Genomic DNA, 18592 nt, shown 5'->3' with positions numbered 1-18592 from the left:
GAATCTTGGAATTGATCTTGGATTAGTGGGCTGAACCATAACTAAAATTCACTAATCATAATTAGTGAAATTTTGGCTTCAAAGTTTGGCTCCACAAATTCAATTTCCAATTCAAGAGAAATTTGAATTGAAATTCAAATTTCCCTCCAATTTTGTGTGACACTTAGCCTATAAATAGAGGTCATGTGTGTGCATTTTTTCAACTTTGATCATTTGAAAAGTAAACTTCAGATTTCAGAGCTCTTTTAGAGCACAAAATTTCATGCTCTTCTCTTCCTCTCCCTTCATTCATCTCCTTCTTCCTCCAAGCTCTTATCCATGGCCTCCTATGGTGGTGAGAGTCTTCTAGACTCATCTTCTCCTTGAAGTGATGTCTCCTCTCTCTCTTCCTTCTCCATTCCACTGCCATTCATCTTCCAAGAAGCAAAGGAATCCATTGATGAAGAAGATCCTAGGCCTACAAGCTCTAATGGAGCTTACATCACAAAACTTTGAATTCAACAACATGCATACATATAAGTTAGTATCACACCTCCCCAATGTTATTAGCTGAAAATTAGAAATATACAACACAACTCCAACAATATACCATTGTTGGTTAGGACTTAGGATATCATTTTTTTTAAAAGAAAATCAAATCTCAGAGGTTTACAGGAGAGAAATAAATTGAAAATACTTGTGGTTAGAAGATTATATATCATTTTCAAACATGAGGGTTAGAATGAAGTTGGAATACTTCATTCCAACAAGAAGCATAGCAACCACAAAAAAAGCAATTCAACTTTTCTTTTAACAATTAAAATACCTGGTCTGACAAAATCTAATAAATGGCAAGGGGGTTAGAATTATCCTTGAAATCTTGAATATATTAGTTATTCATTCATACTATACAAACAAAGGGGTTTATAATAAAAAAAATCATTAGTGAAAAGTAGAGTTCAATTGTAGGAATCTAGAGCAGCATGTTGTTCTATAAATAATTAAACATCAATGTATGAACAATTTATACATGTTACAGTCTTGTCGACAAAAACCAGAGAGGGTAAAAACACTGATTTAACTAATTGAAAAAGGTGAAAAAATGTAAATTTAGAACTGAAAGGCTTAGTGGCAATTTGCTCTCGATAACTCTTAAAACCTTCAATCACACCAACTTTATTTTATCCCAGTTTTCAACTTTATTTTTTGGATTATTCCGTGCAACACCTAAAATGCAAAATGACATTCCTTTTCCATATAGTATTTTTTTCATATAGTATGCAATATCCTTTTGCTGAAATTTAATGATTATTTCAAAATGTCGTACATGTTCTCTGTGTTGGCATTATATCAAAATAATTATTAATTTGATTTAAAAATGGGCTCCCTTTTGCCATATTCATATGTTTGGCAAGTTGTATAATTAGAATGCTACTCCGTGGCTAACTTGATTAAAAATGGACCTTTTAAAAAGCTACACAACATGCAGGTCAATCAATTATAGACATAGTGGCTTTCACATAAATTATATAATCAGATGTGTTCTAAAAAAAATATCATCATATAATGTATACATTCACTTACTCATCAAGATTACTTGTAATCTCAATCCATTTTATTGTTGTCATCATGTCGACTGTTGACTCTGATACACATATTATGGAAATGAAAAAGTCTCAACCAATACAAATCAATAATCAAATTGGTAATCAAGTAGCCATGTAATATAGACTTGTGTTTGTCTTAATAGATTAAAATTAGTATAAATAAGTCTTGTTGAGATCCCTATCAATTACAAATATGGCCAAAGTAGATCTTACAAGTGCAGTTTCTTAGGTGCTTCTAGTGTTGTTTTCTAATCAAAATTGGATTTCACCTCAATAACTAGTGTGACTTTATCAAGATGAAACTTCATTTTTAATTGGATAATAATGGGATCAAAAGTATATTTGGAATGAGGAGGTCGAAACCCATAAGTTGTGTACTAAAATGTAAATTTCCGGGAAACACATTCATTCATCCATAATTTCCAAGGCTTGTCCTACAAAATTTACAGTTCATTTCAGAAGCCAATGCTCCTCAGACACAAACGCAAGGTAAGAAATACCAAATCTACAATGTCTAACAAGGTTGAGAAGTAAGCAAAAAAAATCTAGAATTTTGAGTTCTTATTTGGCCTCCAACATCTGAATTCTAACATGACCCATCAAGGTTCAATGCAAAATCAACAGGACTCTCCACAACCTTGAAAGATAATACATTGTAACATACAATAACAAAATAACCAAAATCGGAGCCTATAAAAGTGCAAATTAAACTAAATTATGATCTAACTCACCTTGGGTATAGCTCCAGATTGAAATTTATTAATAACATTTCAGAGAATAACCATACTTAAGCCAACAAATCTTTAGAACCACCCCACTACTTCATATGGGGGAATGAGGGAAAAACAAACCACAACCAGGCCACACACAAGCTTCGGCAGAAGGAAGCTTCAACGGTAGTGCTGGGCACCTTTGACAGAGACGTGAGTGAGAGAGGGCATAAAGAGACTCTGAGAGGGTGCAAGCTATTGAGACGAAGTGAGATGCAAAGAAAGGGCACGAGTATAAGAGCCATAACACTTGAACTTCAAAGATGATTTTCAAAAATCGTCTTTGAATTAGCGATTTCAATTACAGTTCTCCAAAGAATTGTCTTCAATATCAGGCTTTGACTTCATTTTTAAAAAGCATAGTTGTAATTTTACTGATATTTACAAAAATGAGACAGGATTTGTAACAACGAAGATTTTGGTAAAATCGTTGTCGATTCACCGTCGTTGAAGCTTGTGTTTTTAGTAGTGATGGACTCAACAACCAAGCAGGGTTAGGGAAGACAAAGGAAAAAAACACTTATCTGGATCAAGGGATGAAGGATAGCTTAGAGTCAAGGCTCCCAATTCCTTTCTTCTTCCATCTTCTCTCCTCTTTCTCTATCTCTCCAAAATTGATCCTAATGTCTATCTCTTCTTTTCTCATAACACTTTGGTGGATAAGGTTTGGGTGCATGGGCTTGGCCCTTTATTGGACCTTAGACACTTTCTTGATCTTATTATCTTATTGTGTTTGCTAATTTTAATACTATAGCACCTTACAACAACATTAAATATAATAATAACAAAATTATCAAGATTTTTTTCATTTTTATTATTTAACATCGATGATTTATGAATTCTTTTTTCCAGATATATTATTTAACTTTAAAATTTTAATTAACACATACATGTAATTAACAAAATAATCAAATCCATAAATCCAAAACAAATAGTAAAATAAATTATTATGTTAAATAGAAAAAAAAATGTAAAAGAAAAGCACAATGTGTAATATGTCAATAATGATTTTGTGTTGCTAAGTCAGTAATCCAAATATTCATTGGTAGAGTGCCTTTGTTGGTCATCATTTTGTTGTTGGTCATCTAGTTGGTCATTGTATTGTTGTTGCTGGTCATCTAGTTGGTCATTGTCTTGTTGCTGCTGCTGGTTCAGATGTTGCTAGTAAGGTTGTTAATGTTGATAAATAATCTTTTGTGCTTCAGGAGGTAGGAACTAAAGGACAACATATTAAAATACATGTATCTCCTCCTTTGATTGACGAAGCTCCTCCCTTAGTCGATTAATCTTAGCTAGATCTTGAACATGACTCGAAGATCCTTCAATATGTTGCATGAAGCTATCATATCCACATTTATAAGTATGAGCAAGATCTCCAGTGTCGTAAAGGTGTCCCTTACGCTTTAGTCTCGTAATTGCAACCCAACACCGAGTCCTAAGTTCAGCAAGATCTAAAGGAGTCATTTGTGATTCACCAACACTTGATGCAGCATGAGACCTAGCTTGAGATAGTTTAGCCTCAAAATCTTCTTGTAACTCAAAAAATTATTATTTGATAAATATAATAAACATTTTAAAAAAACCATGGAATATAATGGTCTCACATGTGTCTGCCTAGATCTATCATCAACAAATTGACCAATATCCTTACGTAAATGAGTTTGTTGAAAAACCTCATCTACGTATGCAGATTAACAAAGCTCCTCCAATTATTAACAAATATTATGAAATAAACAGTAAGTGGTAAATTAAACAAGTACAAAGAAGTATGTATTATAATTTTAATGTACATACAAAGCGAATGGTGTGATCCTGCAAGCTAATAGAACCACCTGTGTGCATACACCCACCCTTTTTAGATGCCCATTTTTTTGGCATGTGCACACTTGGAATGATACCCAGGTGCATTCCAATGCGATAACAGATTGTTCCACACACAATCTCTAATCTAACATGACCTTTTATTTTCATTCTGGGCATCCCTAAACATTTCAGAAAGCTTATCAAATTAAAAGCTTTCTTAATTTCATTCTCTTCCTCAAGTCTTCAGGCCAATTTTTTTCTAAAGTATCACAAAGTTATGAAATATTACAGAGTTAGCAAAATACCAATTTTACAATTTTAGATCAAATAAAACAAAATCAGCATTACTATGTGGTTCAACCAATGAACAAATTCATTAAGAAAAAAATATGTTACCTTAAAACGTTGGAAAAAGTTTCTGATGATCTTTTGGAATTGCTCCTTAGGTAGGCCATGGGTTACCAAATTGCTGCCTACTGGACAATGTGATAGCCTTTGTCATAACCTTATATCGATGAAACCTAAATAGAAAAAATCATTCATAAAAATTTAAAAGATCAAATGATGTATCATATATAATGATAATTATTTAAATTGTGTACTACTTACGCTCCATTGATAAGTGTAACCATAGGACAATCATTGAGGGGGGTCTTCCATGGCCAAATTTGGAACGCCTTCATCAGTAGGTATGTTTGCTACAGTTGGGGATGCGGATGGTGTGGATGTAGGTACCGAGGATGGTACACGTGCATCAATCGAGGAAGGGGATGGTGTGGATGTAAGCACTGGGGACGGACCACTTGCATCAATCGAAGATGGAAATAGTCTAACTTCAATCAAAGGTAGAGATGGTGTAGGTACAACATTCGAAAATCTGATTAGCATAGATACAATAGATGGGGATGAGATAGATGATGATAGACTATCTCTAGGTGGTAGTAGTCTAAATGCATATAATTTTTTCTTCCCACTTGTCCCTTTCCTATTGGAGTCATGTGACAGGGGTCAGGGTAGATCAACACCACCTGATGACATATCTATATATCAAAAAATAATATTACAAATACTTAATCAAATAGAATATTGGAATGAATTAAAATTAGATAACTAATAGAATTCCATTTAACATCGAAAATAAATAAAAACACTAGTAAAGTGTTCAAGTATTACAACAAAACAAAGATGACACTAATAAGAAACATTATAACTAACAAACAAACATCAATGTCTAATCCTCTTCAGAATTGTAAACTTCAAAGTCATCTTCTAATTCCCCTTCATTGTCTTGTTCAATATTATTTGATTCTTCATTCAAATTATTTGATTTTTCTTCGTTTGTCTACAGATTATCAGGGTCTACTTCTTCAACACTACCTCCTAAATCTTACAATCCAAAAATACTTTCAACTTCAATGACTTTGTTGACATGTGACATTTCCTCTACTTGGTAAGACACATCATTGTACATTATCAAATTTTATGTAACCCCTTGGCTTTGTTTTAATTGCAACACACCAATCATGCTTGTCCCTTCTTGTTGTTGGATATGTCACATAATGCACTTGCCTAACATTATTTTCACTCATGAATGGGTCAAACAGATTATATCTTTTATCCATTCGAATTTTCATAGTGCCATATTTAGGATCAAATCTTGTTCCTCTACTTGTTGGATCAAACTAGTGACGATAAAATAATACACCCACTTAGGATAGCTTGTAATATTATACTCTAGCTCATATATATGTTGAATGACCCCATAAAAATCATTTGTGCCTTCTTCTATAATGCCCTTTATGTGAACCCCACTATTTATGGTTTTCTTCCCTTGAGTCTATGCTTGAGTAAGGAATTTATACCCATTGACAAAGTATGTGTGTCATTCTTTAACGTAACTCATAGGACCATACGATAAATCCTTTTAGTGTTGGTTTGTCATATTTATAGGCTCATTTATAACCTACGAATATAAAGAGCATGAATAGTTATATTTTATTTACCATAAAATACAAAAATAAAATAAATTGTAACATACATAATTGTTGTTGGAACCAAGTAAGAAATTCTGCAAGCAGATTACGAGTAGAGGCATTTGATTCACTAATTTGTTGGGATTGCAAGAATGAATTGTCCAAATATATTGTATGACGGGTCAATATTTGGAGTATAATGCAATTGAAAACAATAATTATTAAAACCCAAAGGGCATAGATGGTCCAACTTACTGAAGGTGTGGCTTAACTTTGGCACAGTTAATCAACACATGAACATGGGCTGGGTCTTTCTCTTCATCATTTAACTAGTGAATGAACTCCTTCTCAGAAGGACGACCTTGCTGGTCAAACACTCATAACATTGGTGGACACCATTCAATTTCAATTGCAATTTGATTCCTAATATTGCATAGTAACATAAAGTTGAAATAATGAGAACAAAAATGAGTTGTCTCACGATGTAACATATGCAAATGGATCCTTCAACCCTAGCCTTATTTTTCACTACTCGTTTAGAATCACCCTTGAATATACAAATTTGCATAACCAAGTCATAATTGATGAGCGTTAAACAAATGAATTTTAAATAAAATACAATGATGATTTTATTACCTTTCAAATGGATACATCCATCTATATTGGACTGGTCCACCAAGTCTAGTTTCTGTAGAAGCAAAGTTTCATGGTGAATGTGATTCAAAGGTGTTTTGATGATAACAATGATGACAACAAAAGATGATGACAAAGGTGATGAACAAAAAGCTCAAAGATCAAAGAACAACTCAAGTGAATCAAAGAACATCTCAAGTGAATCAAGAACAAGTCAAGAGTTCAAGAATCAAGAAGAATTCAAGACTCAAGAAGAAAGCCTAGAATCAAGAATCAAGATTCAAGATTCAAGATCTTAAGAATCAAGATCAAGATTCAAGAATGAAGAAAAGACTCAATCAAGATAAGTATTAAAAAGTTTTTTCAAAACATTGAATAGCACATGGTTTTTGACAAAACCTTTACCAAAGAGTTTTTACTCTCTGGTAATCGATTACCATATTGTTGTAATCGATTACCAGTAGCAAAATGCGTTTGAAAAAGTTTTCAAACTGAGTTTACAACATTCCAATTATTTTGAAAAGGCTGTAATCAATTACAATGTTTTGGTAATCGATTACCAATGCCCTTGAACGTTGAAATTCAAATTTAAATGTGAAGAGTCACATCCTTTCACTCAAAAGCTTTGTGTAATCGATTACACTTTTGGTAATCGATTACCAGTGACTGTTTCTGAAAAAATCAAAAGATGTAACTCTTAAAAAAGTTTTTGACTTTTTCAAATGGGTTTTAAGTTTTTCTAAAAGTTATAACTCTTCTGAATGGTCTTCTTGACCAGACATGGAGAGTATATAAAAGCAAGGCTTTGTTTTACATTTCAACAATCTTGAATACTTTTGCTTTTCCAATCAATCCTTTACAAGCCTTGAAATCTCTTTGAACTTTTTCTTCTTCTTCTTCTTTGTACCAAAAGCTTTCTGAAGTTTTCTGGTTTTCCAAACCTTGAAAACTTGTGTTATTCATCCTTTTCATTCTCTTCTCCCTTTGCCAAAAAGAATTCGCCAAGGACTAACCGCCTGAATTCTTTTTGTGTCTCTCTTCTCCCTTTTCCAAAAGAACAAAGGACTAACCGCCTGAATTCTTTTGTGTCTCCCTTCTCCCTTGTCAAAGAATTCAAAACGACACAGTCTGAGAATTCTTTTGATTCTTCCCTTTCCCTAATACAAAAGTGTTCAAAGGACTAATCGCTTGAGAATTCTTTTTTATCCCCATTCACAAAGTATCAAAGGTTTAACAGCCTGAGATTTTTTTCTTAACACATTGGAGGGTACATCCTTTGTGGTACAAGTAGAGGGTACATCTACTTGGGTTTGACTGAGAACAAGAGAGGGTACATCTCTTGTGGATCAGTTCTAGTGGAGGGTACATCCACTAGGTTTAAAGAGAACAAGGGAGGGTACATCCCTTGTGGATCTTTGCTTGTAAAAGGATTTTTACAAGGTTGAAAGAAATCTCAAGGACCGCAGATCGCTTGGGAACTGGATGTAGGCACGGGTTGTTGCCGAACCAGTATAAAAACTCTTGTGTGTTTGTTTCCTTCTTCCCTACTCTTTTACTTTCCGCTGTGCATTTAATTTCCACTTTTACTTTCTGTTAAGATTCTCTTCTACTCCTCATTCTCTTAACAATTTAGTAAAAGCCTTAAAAGAGTAATTTTTTAATTGGTAAAGGTTTAGGAATAATTAATTCAATCCCCCCTTCTTAATTATTCTGAGGCCACTCGATCCAACAGTTTCATATGCTAGATGAATAGGTAGATGTTCCATTAAATCGAAAAAATCGGCAGGGGGTAGGGGGATATTCTCTCCAACTTGCACAAAATGAATGGAATATTTTGTTCCGTTCTACTCAGGCCATCCTCCATCAAAGTTGTAGAACACAAATCTTTGAAGAAATGACTTATTTCAATAATTGGATTTAAGACATGTGGCGACAATGAGCTAAAAGCAATAGGAAGTAAACACTCCATGAATAGATGACAATCGTGGCTTTTCATCCCATGCATGATTCCCATATTAACATTGGCACATCTTGCCAAGTTGAAAGAATAACCATCTGGCATTCTTAGTTCTTTTATCCATTGACACACTAACTTTGTTTGGTTTGCAGCTAGAGTGTAATTTGCTTTTGGCTTTAACAACTTCTCATTAGCCCCCGACTTCAACTCTAAGTCTTTTCGACTACAATATAAAGCTAAGTCTATCCTAGCCTTCTCATTGTCTTTTTTCTTACCACTGACATTCATCACAGTGTTGAATATGTTGTCAAAGAAACTTTTTCTATGTGTACGTGTAACATCAAGACTATGTTATAGCAAATTATCTTTCCAATACGGAAGATCCCAAAAGATACTTCTTTTGGTCCAATGAAGTGACTCGCCATATTCGTGTACTGTTGGTGGTGGCAGACCAGTTTCTGTGACTTTTGGCAAGTCCCTATCCCTATGCCAAACTTGTGTAGGTGTCAACATATGCGGTGACTCATGCCTTTCTACTTCCCTTTTTTTGAAGGCATTTTTGTTCCTCCTAAATGCATGATCACTTGGTAAATACCTACGATGATAGTCATACCAAGAATTTTGTACCTTATTTTCCAACTAGAAGGCCTTTGCGTCTTCCATGCAATACAGACATGCCAATCTACCATGTGTCCCCCAACTAGAGAACATGCCATAAGCAAGAAAACCGTTAATAGTCCACATCAAAGTTGCCCTCATCATGAAATTTTGCTTTCTTGAAACATCGTAAGTGAGAACACCATTCCACAACTTCTTCAAATCATCAATCAAAGGTTGTACATATACATCAATACCAACTATTGGATTAAATGGGCCCGGTACGACAAAACTCAAAAACATAAGGTTTAGTCATACACATTTCTGGAGGAAGATTGTACGTGGTAAGAATGAATGGCCAACAAGAATAAGGTGAAGAGGATGCTTGAATATATGTTTTAAATTCATCTATGTATAAACTAAGTCGCACATTCCACAGATCAATAGAAAAATCTGCATGTACCTGATCAAAGTGTTTCTAGGCTTCACCAAAAGAGGGATAACGTAACATGGCTGAATATCTTCTATTCTCATAGTGTCATGTCTTTTGGCTTGCAATTTGCATCAATGCAAATATTTTCTGCAACCTTGGTATTACAAGAAAATAGAACATTGCCTTTACTGGAACTGGTTTTTTAATGATTGTTCCAATAGTCTTCGCACGATACTTGGGCTTGTTACGAAACTTGCATTTAGTTAGCGCTCCATCATTACAACATGCAACCATCCACACAACAATCAATCCTCTTAGCCTCTAATCCCAACTTCAATACGAACTTCTTCTCATCATAAATTTTTTTTTCGAAAATGTTCTTTTATAGGTGTTACATCCAAAAACATTTTTTAAATAAACTCTAGGCATTGGTCGGGAACATTTCAATTGGACTTGCAAGCTAAAAGCTTCACAGATATTGATAATTTTGAGTCTGATGCCCCTTCGTACAATTGCTTATTTGTCCCCACCAATAAATTGTAAAATCTTTGAGTATCTTCATTCGAAGGTTCTTCCATGTTATTTGATTTTGGAGCTTCAAATGTATCACACGTCTTCTCTTGCATTAAGATAAATTGTTCAACTTAAGCCACATCTACTGCACTACTTGAAGCACATCCATGTAACTGTTGACATAATTTAAATCAACATGCGGGATCTCTTCACCATGATCAGTTCAAATCCAATAATTAGGCTTGAACCCATTTTTGTAAAGGTGAACCTTCATAACTCTATCCTCCAAAATCCTTGATGCAAGCTCCATTGGAGCTTGTAGGCCTAGGATCTTCTTCATCAATGGATTCCTTTGCTTCTTGGAAGATGAATGGCAGCGGAATGGAGAAAGGGAAAGAGAGAGGAGACGCCACTTCAAGGAGAAGATGAGTCTAGAAGAAGCTCACCACCATAGGAGGCCATGGATAAGAGCTTGGAGGAAGAAGGAGATGAATGAAGGGAGAGGGAGAGAAGAGCACGAAATTTTGTGCTCAAAAGGAGCTCTGAAATCTGAAGTTAATATTCAAATGATCAAAGTTGAAAAAAATGCACACACATGACCTCTATTTATAGCCTAAGTGTCACACAAAATTGGAGGGAAATTCAAATTTCACTTGAATTTGAAATTGAATTTGTGGAGCCAAACTTTGGAGCCAAAATTTCACTAATTATGATTAGTGAATTTTAGTTATGGTTCAGCCCACTAATCCAAGATCAATTCCAAGATTCTCCACTAAGTGTGCTTAGGTGTCATGAGGCATGAAAAGCATGAAGGACATGCACAAAGTGTGACTATATGATGTGGCAATGGGGTGTAGTAAGCAAATGCTCACCTCCCCCTCTAAAATTTAATTGGATTGGGCTTCTACCAATTCAATTAAATTTATTTCCAACCACACACATCAAATATCCACTTAGTGCATGTGAAATTACAAAACTACCCCTAATACAAAAACTAGTCTAGGTGCCCTAAAATACAAGGGCTGAAAAATCCTATATTTCTAGGGTACCCTACCTACATTATGGAGCCCTAAATACAAGGCCCAAAAATAATGAAACCTTAATCTAATATTTACAAATATAAGCGGGCTCGTACTTAGCCCATGGGCCCGAAATCTACCCTAAGGCTCATAAGAACCCTAGGGCCTTCTCTTGCATCTCTGGCCCAATCTACTTGGAGTTTTTCTATCCAATGCCCTTGCGGAGTAGGATTGCATCATTCCCTCCCCCTTGAAAAGGATTTGACCTCAAATCCTGAGGTTCTTGATACTCTGGGCTCCTTCCCTTAACACCTATAAAAAGAACAAAAACATATGTATTAGTGGTGTTTAGTATGTTGAAGTAAGGTAAGGTCTGAAAACTCATTTCCTGGGCATCTTCCCATGAAGGAACATGGTTCCTCACCAACTCAATGAGTGGTGCTACAAGTATAGAAAAATATGGGGCAAACCTTTTGTAAAAGTTTGTTAAGTCTTGGAAGCCCCAAATTTTTCTTACACTTGGTGGAGCGGGCCACTCAGGAATGACCTTTATTCTCTTAGGGTTCATGGGAACCCTTTGATCACAATTTAAAAAATTAAGAAAAGTAAAGCAATAGAACATACCTTTTTCTGTATTTTCATGTTGATTATTCCTACCAAAAAGTATGACAAACCTAAGGTGTCCCATATGAGTGCCTAAGTTTGTATTGAAACTAAAAATAAGAACAAACCTACCTAATGAGTCCCTATGTACACAAATCATGAAGATGTTGGGTGCATGAGTAATTTTACAAAAGAGTGTTGCACCACCCAAAGCATTCATCACACCACCTATTTTAGGGATTTGGTGCCTAATAATACCTATTTTGGGCACCAACAAAGCACAAGGATTTAATCTCTTGCGAACCAAACCCTCATCCAACAACTCCTTTACTTGAGGAATAAACTCAAGCCTAAGAGATGTGGCAATGCTAACAAGTGTCTTTTTACAAAGGAGAAAATGTGGAGGTTGTCTAAGAAGGGAAATTTCTTTAATATTTGTCTTTATTTCAAAATGTCTTTCCTTCTTAGCTAACCTCTTGGAGGAGACACTTACCTCCTTACACTCCTCCTTAACCATTAAAGGTTGTCCTTCTTCTTGGGGGTAGATCTCTTCACTAGATTCTTCCCCTTTTGCTTCTTCACTTTTACTAGAGGAAGGTGAAGTAGTAGCCTCATCTTGGCTACTATAAATGTCTTGGCCCCTCATAATCATGGTTTTCTTGGTGGGGCATTGAGAAGTAATGTGTCCTCTTCCAAGACATTTAAAGCACTTCATGGAGCTAGTCTTCTCTTGCATACTAGCCTTAAGGGGTTGCTTTTCTATTGTCTTCCCCTTATCATCTTTGGGCTTAGAAGGTCTCACCCCTAAGATTCCTTGACCTTGGTCTTTCTTTGGATAAGAGTGAGAGCCATAAGATTTTGAAGTAGACTTCCTTTTAAGTTGTTGCTCTACCCTTATTTCCCAATCTAAATTGGCCTCTACATTGTCCTTCCCATGGAAGTATGGGAGTTTAATGTTAACCTCTTGAGGCTTTCTTTCATTTTCTCTCCTATGGGAGTGAGGTCTAAGATGTGACCTATGCCTTCCTTCATAATAGTCACGAAGTTCTTCACTTAGGCTCTTGCAAGAGTTATGACTACTATAGGAGACATGTTTTTCTCTTTTCATTTCTTTCATTATTTTTCTTCTTTCTTCCTCTCTTATTTTCTTTCTTTCATCTTGACTTATTTCTTCCACTCTTTTTTTACCTTTTTCTTTTCTCTCTTGTTTTTCTTTCCACAACTTAAGGGATCTCAACTCATCTAATATCTTATACAAGGGGTCCTTAGGAGTAGCTTCATATAATAAAATAATATGTTTATTTGTTTATGAGATATAAATTTATTTTAATTCAAATTTAATGTTATATTCAAAATAACTTATTTATAAGCATATTTTGAAATAAATTTTTTAAATAACATAAAAATCCTATCTATTTATTAAAGAACATTTATTTTAAAATTATTTTTTAAGTTTAAACAAATCAGTCATCATCTTGCATTATAAAAGGAAACACAGTCTTTTTTTTCATTTGAATCAAGTCAAAAACGTTAATGAAACAAATATAATTAACATAAAAAATCTTAGTAGAGGATCAGTGAAATTCTATAATGAAAATAAGTAATGATTAATAAAGAAAATAAATATGTTGCACTAATATTATGCTGACCTAAAAATAATAATTTTATTATTATAAACTAAAACTACACGGGAGTGGTTCTATTTTTCTTTTTTATTAGGAGGATGGAGTGGTTCTATTTAAGTATACTAACATGACAAATTCTTTCAAATATTTAATGACAACCGATTATTGATTCATGCATCTTTTGTAGAGGTGTAATTAAATTATTGTATTCTTTTCTAACTTCCCCCTAAATTAATGTATTCTTTTCTTAATGATTCATGCATCTTTATGGTAAATTGCCAAGTTGTTGATAACTTGGTATCATTAGGTAGAAGTTCAGCGAAGTAAAAATTAGGTTAGTTGGAATATTAATTGGATTAATTTAAAGACTCAATATTATTATTAATTTATTACTTTTTCCTATAGTCACATATATACCTACATGCTGTAGTTTATGCCTTATTTGTCAAAGTTTATAAAGTTACACTTTTAATTCCTAGTATGTAAATTGACAATTTGTCTAACTTTCTATTATATTACAGCTCATTCTAATTTGACAATATATCTGCGATCGACCACATATCGATTACTCTAAAAGAAATATGGAAACAGCTCTGCATAATTCACTTCAAAAAAAAAAAAAAGACACTTTAAGTTACTTCCAAATTCATGATTTTGGTTCCTTTAAGAGAGCAACTTTGAATACAAATTATATTGATGCAGAGTTTGATAGTATCAAGTATTAATTCACAATAGCTAGACATTTCAGAGGTTGAAAATTTATTCTAACCAATTCACTGACCAATTAACTTCAAATGGCACCATTGGTGGTAGCAAGTGCATCTAATATAACACAATTTCATTTCTAATTCATCATAACAAAAACAGTAAATGGCTCAGAAAGCATATATGATACCATGAAACAGGGTTGGAAAATAAAATTCTATCTAATCAGGAAAACAACCCCTCAAAAGACAATGCAGATAGAAGATAGACTAAGATCCTTTATTTTGAAAGAGCTCGTGCACCGGAATAAAGACCGTGATATCAAAATCCGCTAGCCTCCATGAAATTTATTGACTACTTAGAGCCATTGCGCACCTAATAAGCAATACACGTGCTCCATTTTTTTTCCTTAGTTATACTTTAGAAAAAAAAATAATAATTAGCTTGCATATGTTAACACTCAACAATAACAAAAAAAAAAACCTCATTCATGGTTCAAGTTTCTCAAGTATCCAGTGAGCACGAGGCAATGTGGGTGGGCTGAGTATTACTCATATGTAGTATTCAGGTTTAATAGATTTGGCTCTACAACAAGATTGATGTATTCGTGTTTAAATTCATAAGTAGTTTTGTTTTCCTCATCACTTACAACGTAAATTTATTCACTGATATGTTAGAATCCTATATTTTTTTTATCATTGCTTCCTAGGTAAGTTATGAGACAAAATGCGTAGTCATACCTGCTGTGGTTTCCAAGTAGGAAAAGGTAGAAAATGTAAAAACTAATCGAGCTACATAGTTTGGCATATGGTTATGTTAGTTGCTACACTTTATTCAATATGACACACAACCACAATTGCAAACTTACAAATTAACTTAGGCAGATTGAAACAAACATTTTATAGAAAATATATGATGTTAATGCTTTTCAGTCCCCTGAAGCCTCTCAGGAAATACAAAATATATTAATATATTTTTTTCCTTTTATATTGATTGCTATGAGACTCTTTTGGTAATCAACTTTCCAGCATCAAATGAATTCCACTTGTGTGCCTCTTTGTGGAATAATTTCACCTATATTAATTTTCTCATGCAGCTTAGTTAGCCTGGCATCAAATGAGGACAGATTGGGTTGGTGATCAATCAAAAAAATTACGAAGGTCACCTAAACGTTCAACATTAAGGTATATACACAATACCAATATGTTGACATTCTCACAGTATGATTGAAAAAGTAGGCGGTCTGCTCAGTCAATGATGTAATTATACTTTTTCCCATGTTCAGAAAAGAAAAATCATCATAAGATTCAATCTTGTTAGACCTCAAATTTCCTAGTATATATAAAGCTAAATTACGAAGAATGACTGAATTCTGTAAGTTGTTTATGCAACTAACAGAAATATAGCCCAACAACGATGACTTGTCCATAATTGAGGAAATATTTAAACAAACAATTTACTCCAAATAATTTATAGCAATGATTTACTCCAATCAACAAACAATAGCCTCAGAATATAGGTTTGTAAGTGAGCATGCATGCGCTCTAGAAACAGGGAGAAAGAAACAGCTCATGCATCATTGAACACAAGGAGAAAGAAACAAATGCAGCCACAACAGCATTAAGCATCATCAGACCAAGTACTATGAACAAATAAATTTAAAAATCAAACAATAAAAGGAATGAACCAGCGTTTGCACGTCCACTACAGCAACTTCCCGATGGCTTGTGCGACGGCGAAGCTACGTGGTTGTGACAGAGGACTCCTAGACACGACGGTGGTGTAGGCGCGACAACAAACTAGGCGCGATGGGCCTCCAACCGTGGCGGAGTACCATGATGAAGAGTGAGTGAGGTGTGAGTCAAGTCTAAGAGAGAAATTTGAGTGATTGAAATGGCGCTAGAGTTGCTTCTATTTGTTTTTGGTTAATTTACATTTCCGATGAATCCATATTCTGTTGAAAATTCCATTGGTAATTTGCGATAGAACCAAATCCATAGGTAATATTTCCTCAGTCACTACTAGAAATGAGTGTTTGTACGACAGGCATTCTACAACGGTTCTTTTGGAAACGCCATAGAAAATAAACCAATGGCATTTTTGTAATTATCTTACTAAAAAAGCCTTGTATCATACACATTCTAAGACGGTTATTGAAAACTGCCTTAGAATGTGTGTTGGTCATAAAAATTACGACGGGTTTTATTAAAACACTGTTGTTATCTCAATTGAATTTAAAAAGCCTTATATATATATATATATATATATATATATATATATATATATATATATATATATATATATATATATATATATATATATATATATATATATATATATATATATATATATATATATATGTATGTATGTATGTATGAGTCCACGCGTAGCCAGCAAAGGAACCCTAAGCAGAACCCTCCAACGATGTCTTTTCTTTGGAACGCAGCTTCACTCCTTTGCGAGTCAGCACATGGTGCATCATCTTCATGGCATTTACTCCTTTGCTATGGTTCAGATGGTGCGCAACCAGCAGAACCAGCTTCACTCCTTCGCGAGCCGCCACAAGTTTCTCGAAGACCACCTTCGAATGCAGCACGAAGGGTGGGTCTCTGATGTTCGACGTCACAAGGATCAAATTTCTCAGGTAATTGTTCTTTTTCTCTCTTTTAGGGTTTCCCTAAAATTTAAAATAAAAAGGTGGTTTTTTTGTACTTATTTTATTAATGTTTTCATTGCCACTGTTTGTGTAGATGAATGGGATGTTGACGTCTGAGGAGAAGAAACGATCGCTCGAGGCAGCAAAGGCGGATTTTGCGATGGGTTTGAAGCACACAGAGGCTGCTATGTTAAAATGGATTTTGGGTCAGTCATTTTTCTTTGATTTCTTGTAAAAAGTTTTAATTTTGTCCTAATTTTAGGGGGGGGGGGGAATGTTTGGTTTTGGTTTTGGTTCTTGGTGTTAGATTCTTAAAAGTCTTACTTTTCTATAATGTGAGTATCATGTAAGTCTTTAATCCTTCTCAGGGTACCTATACTGTAAATACTGATAGCCACGACAAATTTGTTCTGCAAATTTCTTCCTTTTCTACACAAATATATGGAAATAGTTTTTTTTTTAAAAAATTTATACCTACAATTACTATAACTATTGTTTTGTGTATTCTGAAAATGAGATCCGTAGAGCATGTATCTGAATCTCGACATCACTAGACATTGCCCAAAAAAAAGAGTAAGAAGGGAAATGGAGATATCATGTAAGTGTAATTAAAAATCTTTTCAAGTGCCACAATGAAAAGGCACATCCTTCTAATTTTGAGGATATCAGGTGAAGCTTATTACCTTGACATATTTCTAATTGTACAGTTATATGTGATATATAAGCCCTTCACAAAATAGCTACATTCTTGAGGTCATCTTTCTTCAACTATGTCATAAGATGAACTGGCATTGAGTTTTGTTATTTGCATGGTTCATTAATTTTTTTTGCAGTATTTTTGTTTCAAATTTAACATAAACTATTATATGCTATTACGTTATGATTGTATCCGTTATTGGCATGCAGAGCTAAATATGATCCAAAAAGTGATTTATTGGATCACGAGTTCATGCTAAAAGGGAAATGGTTTCAACAGAAGGACATGGAGGTATAGTTAATAATTCTGTTGGTAAAATCATTGAATCCAGATGATTGATTTTATCTTATTTCATAGTCAATAACTAAATTTCCAGCCACATGCTACAAAAGGATTCTACTTTTGAAGCCATAACCTTTACCCTGAGAGAAATTCAGTTTCATAATTTGTTCTTTTGCTTTATCTTTGCCATATTAAAATTCTTGTGTCCTCCTTTTCATGCTCTTATCCCTGGTTTCCTTGTATATTTTTACTTTCTTGGTGTTGAATAAACATAGACTAAAGATTTCATTTGTTATGAATGGTTGCCAATTTTGTTTAAGGAATATTATATATCAGACATTTCATTTATCTTAATCATAAAGCTTGAACTTTTCATTTTGTAGAAATCCTTTCAAGACCTTTTACGGAAGCAGGAAGGAGATCGATCAGTGTGGGAATATCCATTTGTTTTTGCTGGTGTTAACATCACATTCATGCTTATTCAGATGCTGGATCTTGAAGCAGGTTATTTTACTTCTCCTTTTAGTTTTTTAGTCTCCGTATATTTCATGTATAAAAGGATGAATGGGGGATGCCTTTATGTATGGGGACATTTGTTTCCTCATTCTGGTCTGGTGATATGTCAAGTTCGTAGAGCACTACTACCAAATAACCCTTAGAATGTTATATGCTGACATAAAATTTTAGAGTTACTCTTGTATAATCCAGTTACCACTGATCATTATCTTAGTGATGGCTAG

General features: G+C 34.1%; 1 protein-coding gene across 1 annotated transcript; it reads left to right on the top strand.

Annotated features, from left to right (window-relative positions):
- The first annotated feature begins 4817 nt into the window (after positions 1–4817).
- On the top strand, positions 4818–18592 carry LOC114411228. Its single transcript, XM_028374975.1, has 6 exons — positions 4818–5015; positions 16733–16861; positions 16968–17062; positions 17780–17861; positions 18236–18356; positions 18561–18592. Exons 1-6 carry the CDS (start codon positions 4818–4820, stop codon positions 18590–18592), a joined length of 657 nt encoding a protein of 218 aa, XP_028230776.1.

The sequence above is a fragment of the Glycine soja genome, chromosome 5, assembly GCF_004193775.1.
Source record: "Glycine soja cultivar W05 chromosome 5, ASM419377v2, whole genome shotgun sequence".
Classification (NCBI taxonomy): domain Eukaryota; kingdom Viridiplantae; phylum Streptophyta; class Magnoliopsida; order Fabales; family Fabaceae; genus Glycine; species Glycine soja.
The sequence above is the reverse complement of the archived record's forward strand: the minus strand, read 5'-3'. Positions and strand labels throughout refer to the sequence as shown.

Excerpts from the sequence above, each read along its gene's own strand:
- LOC114411228 (XM_028374975.1), top strand. The coding sequence starts at position 4,818 with ATGGCCAAATTTGGAACGCCTTCATCAGTAGGTATGTTTGCTACAGTT. Across the intron at positions 16,862-16,967 it reads ACAAGGATCAAATTTCTCAG|ATGAATGGGATGTTGACGTC; the intron begins GTAATTGTTCTT and ends CTGTTTGTGTAG. Across the intron at positions 17,063-17,779 it reads AAGCACACAGAGGCTGCTAT|AGCTAAATATGATCCAAAAA; the intron begins GTTAAAATGGAT and ends ATTGGCATGCAG.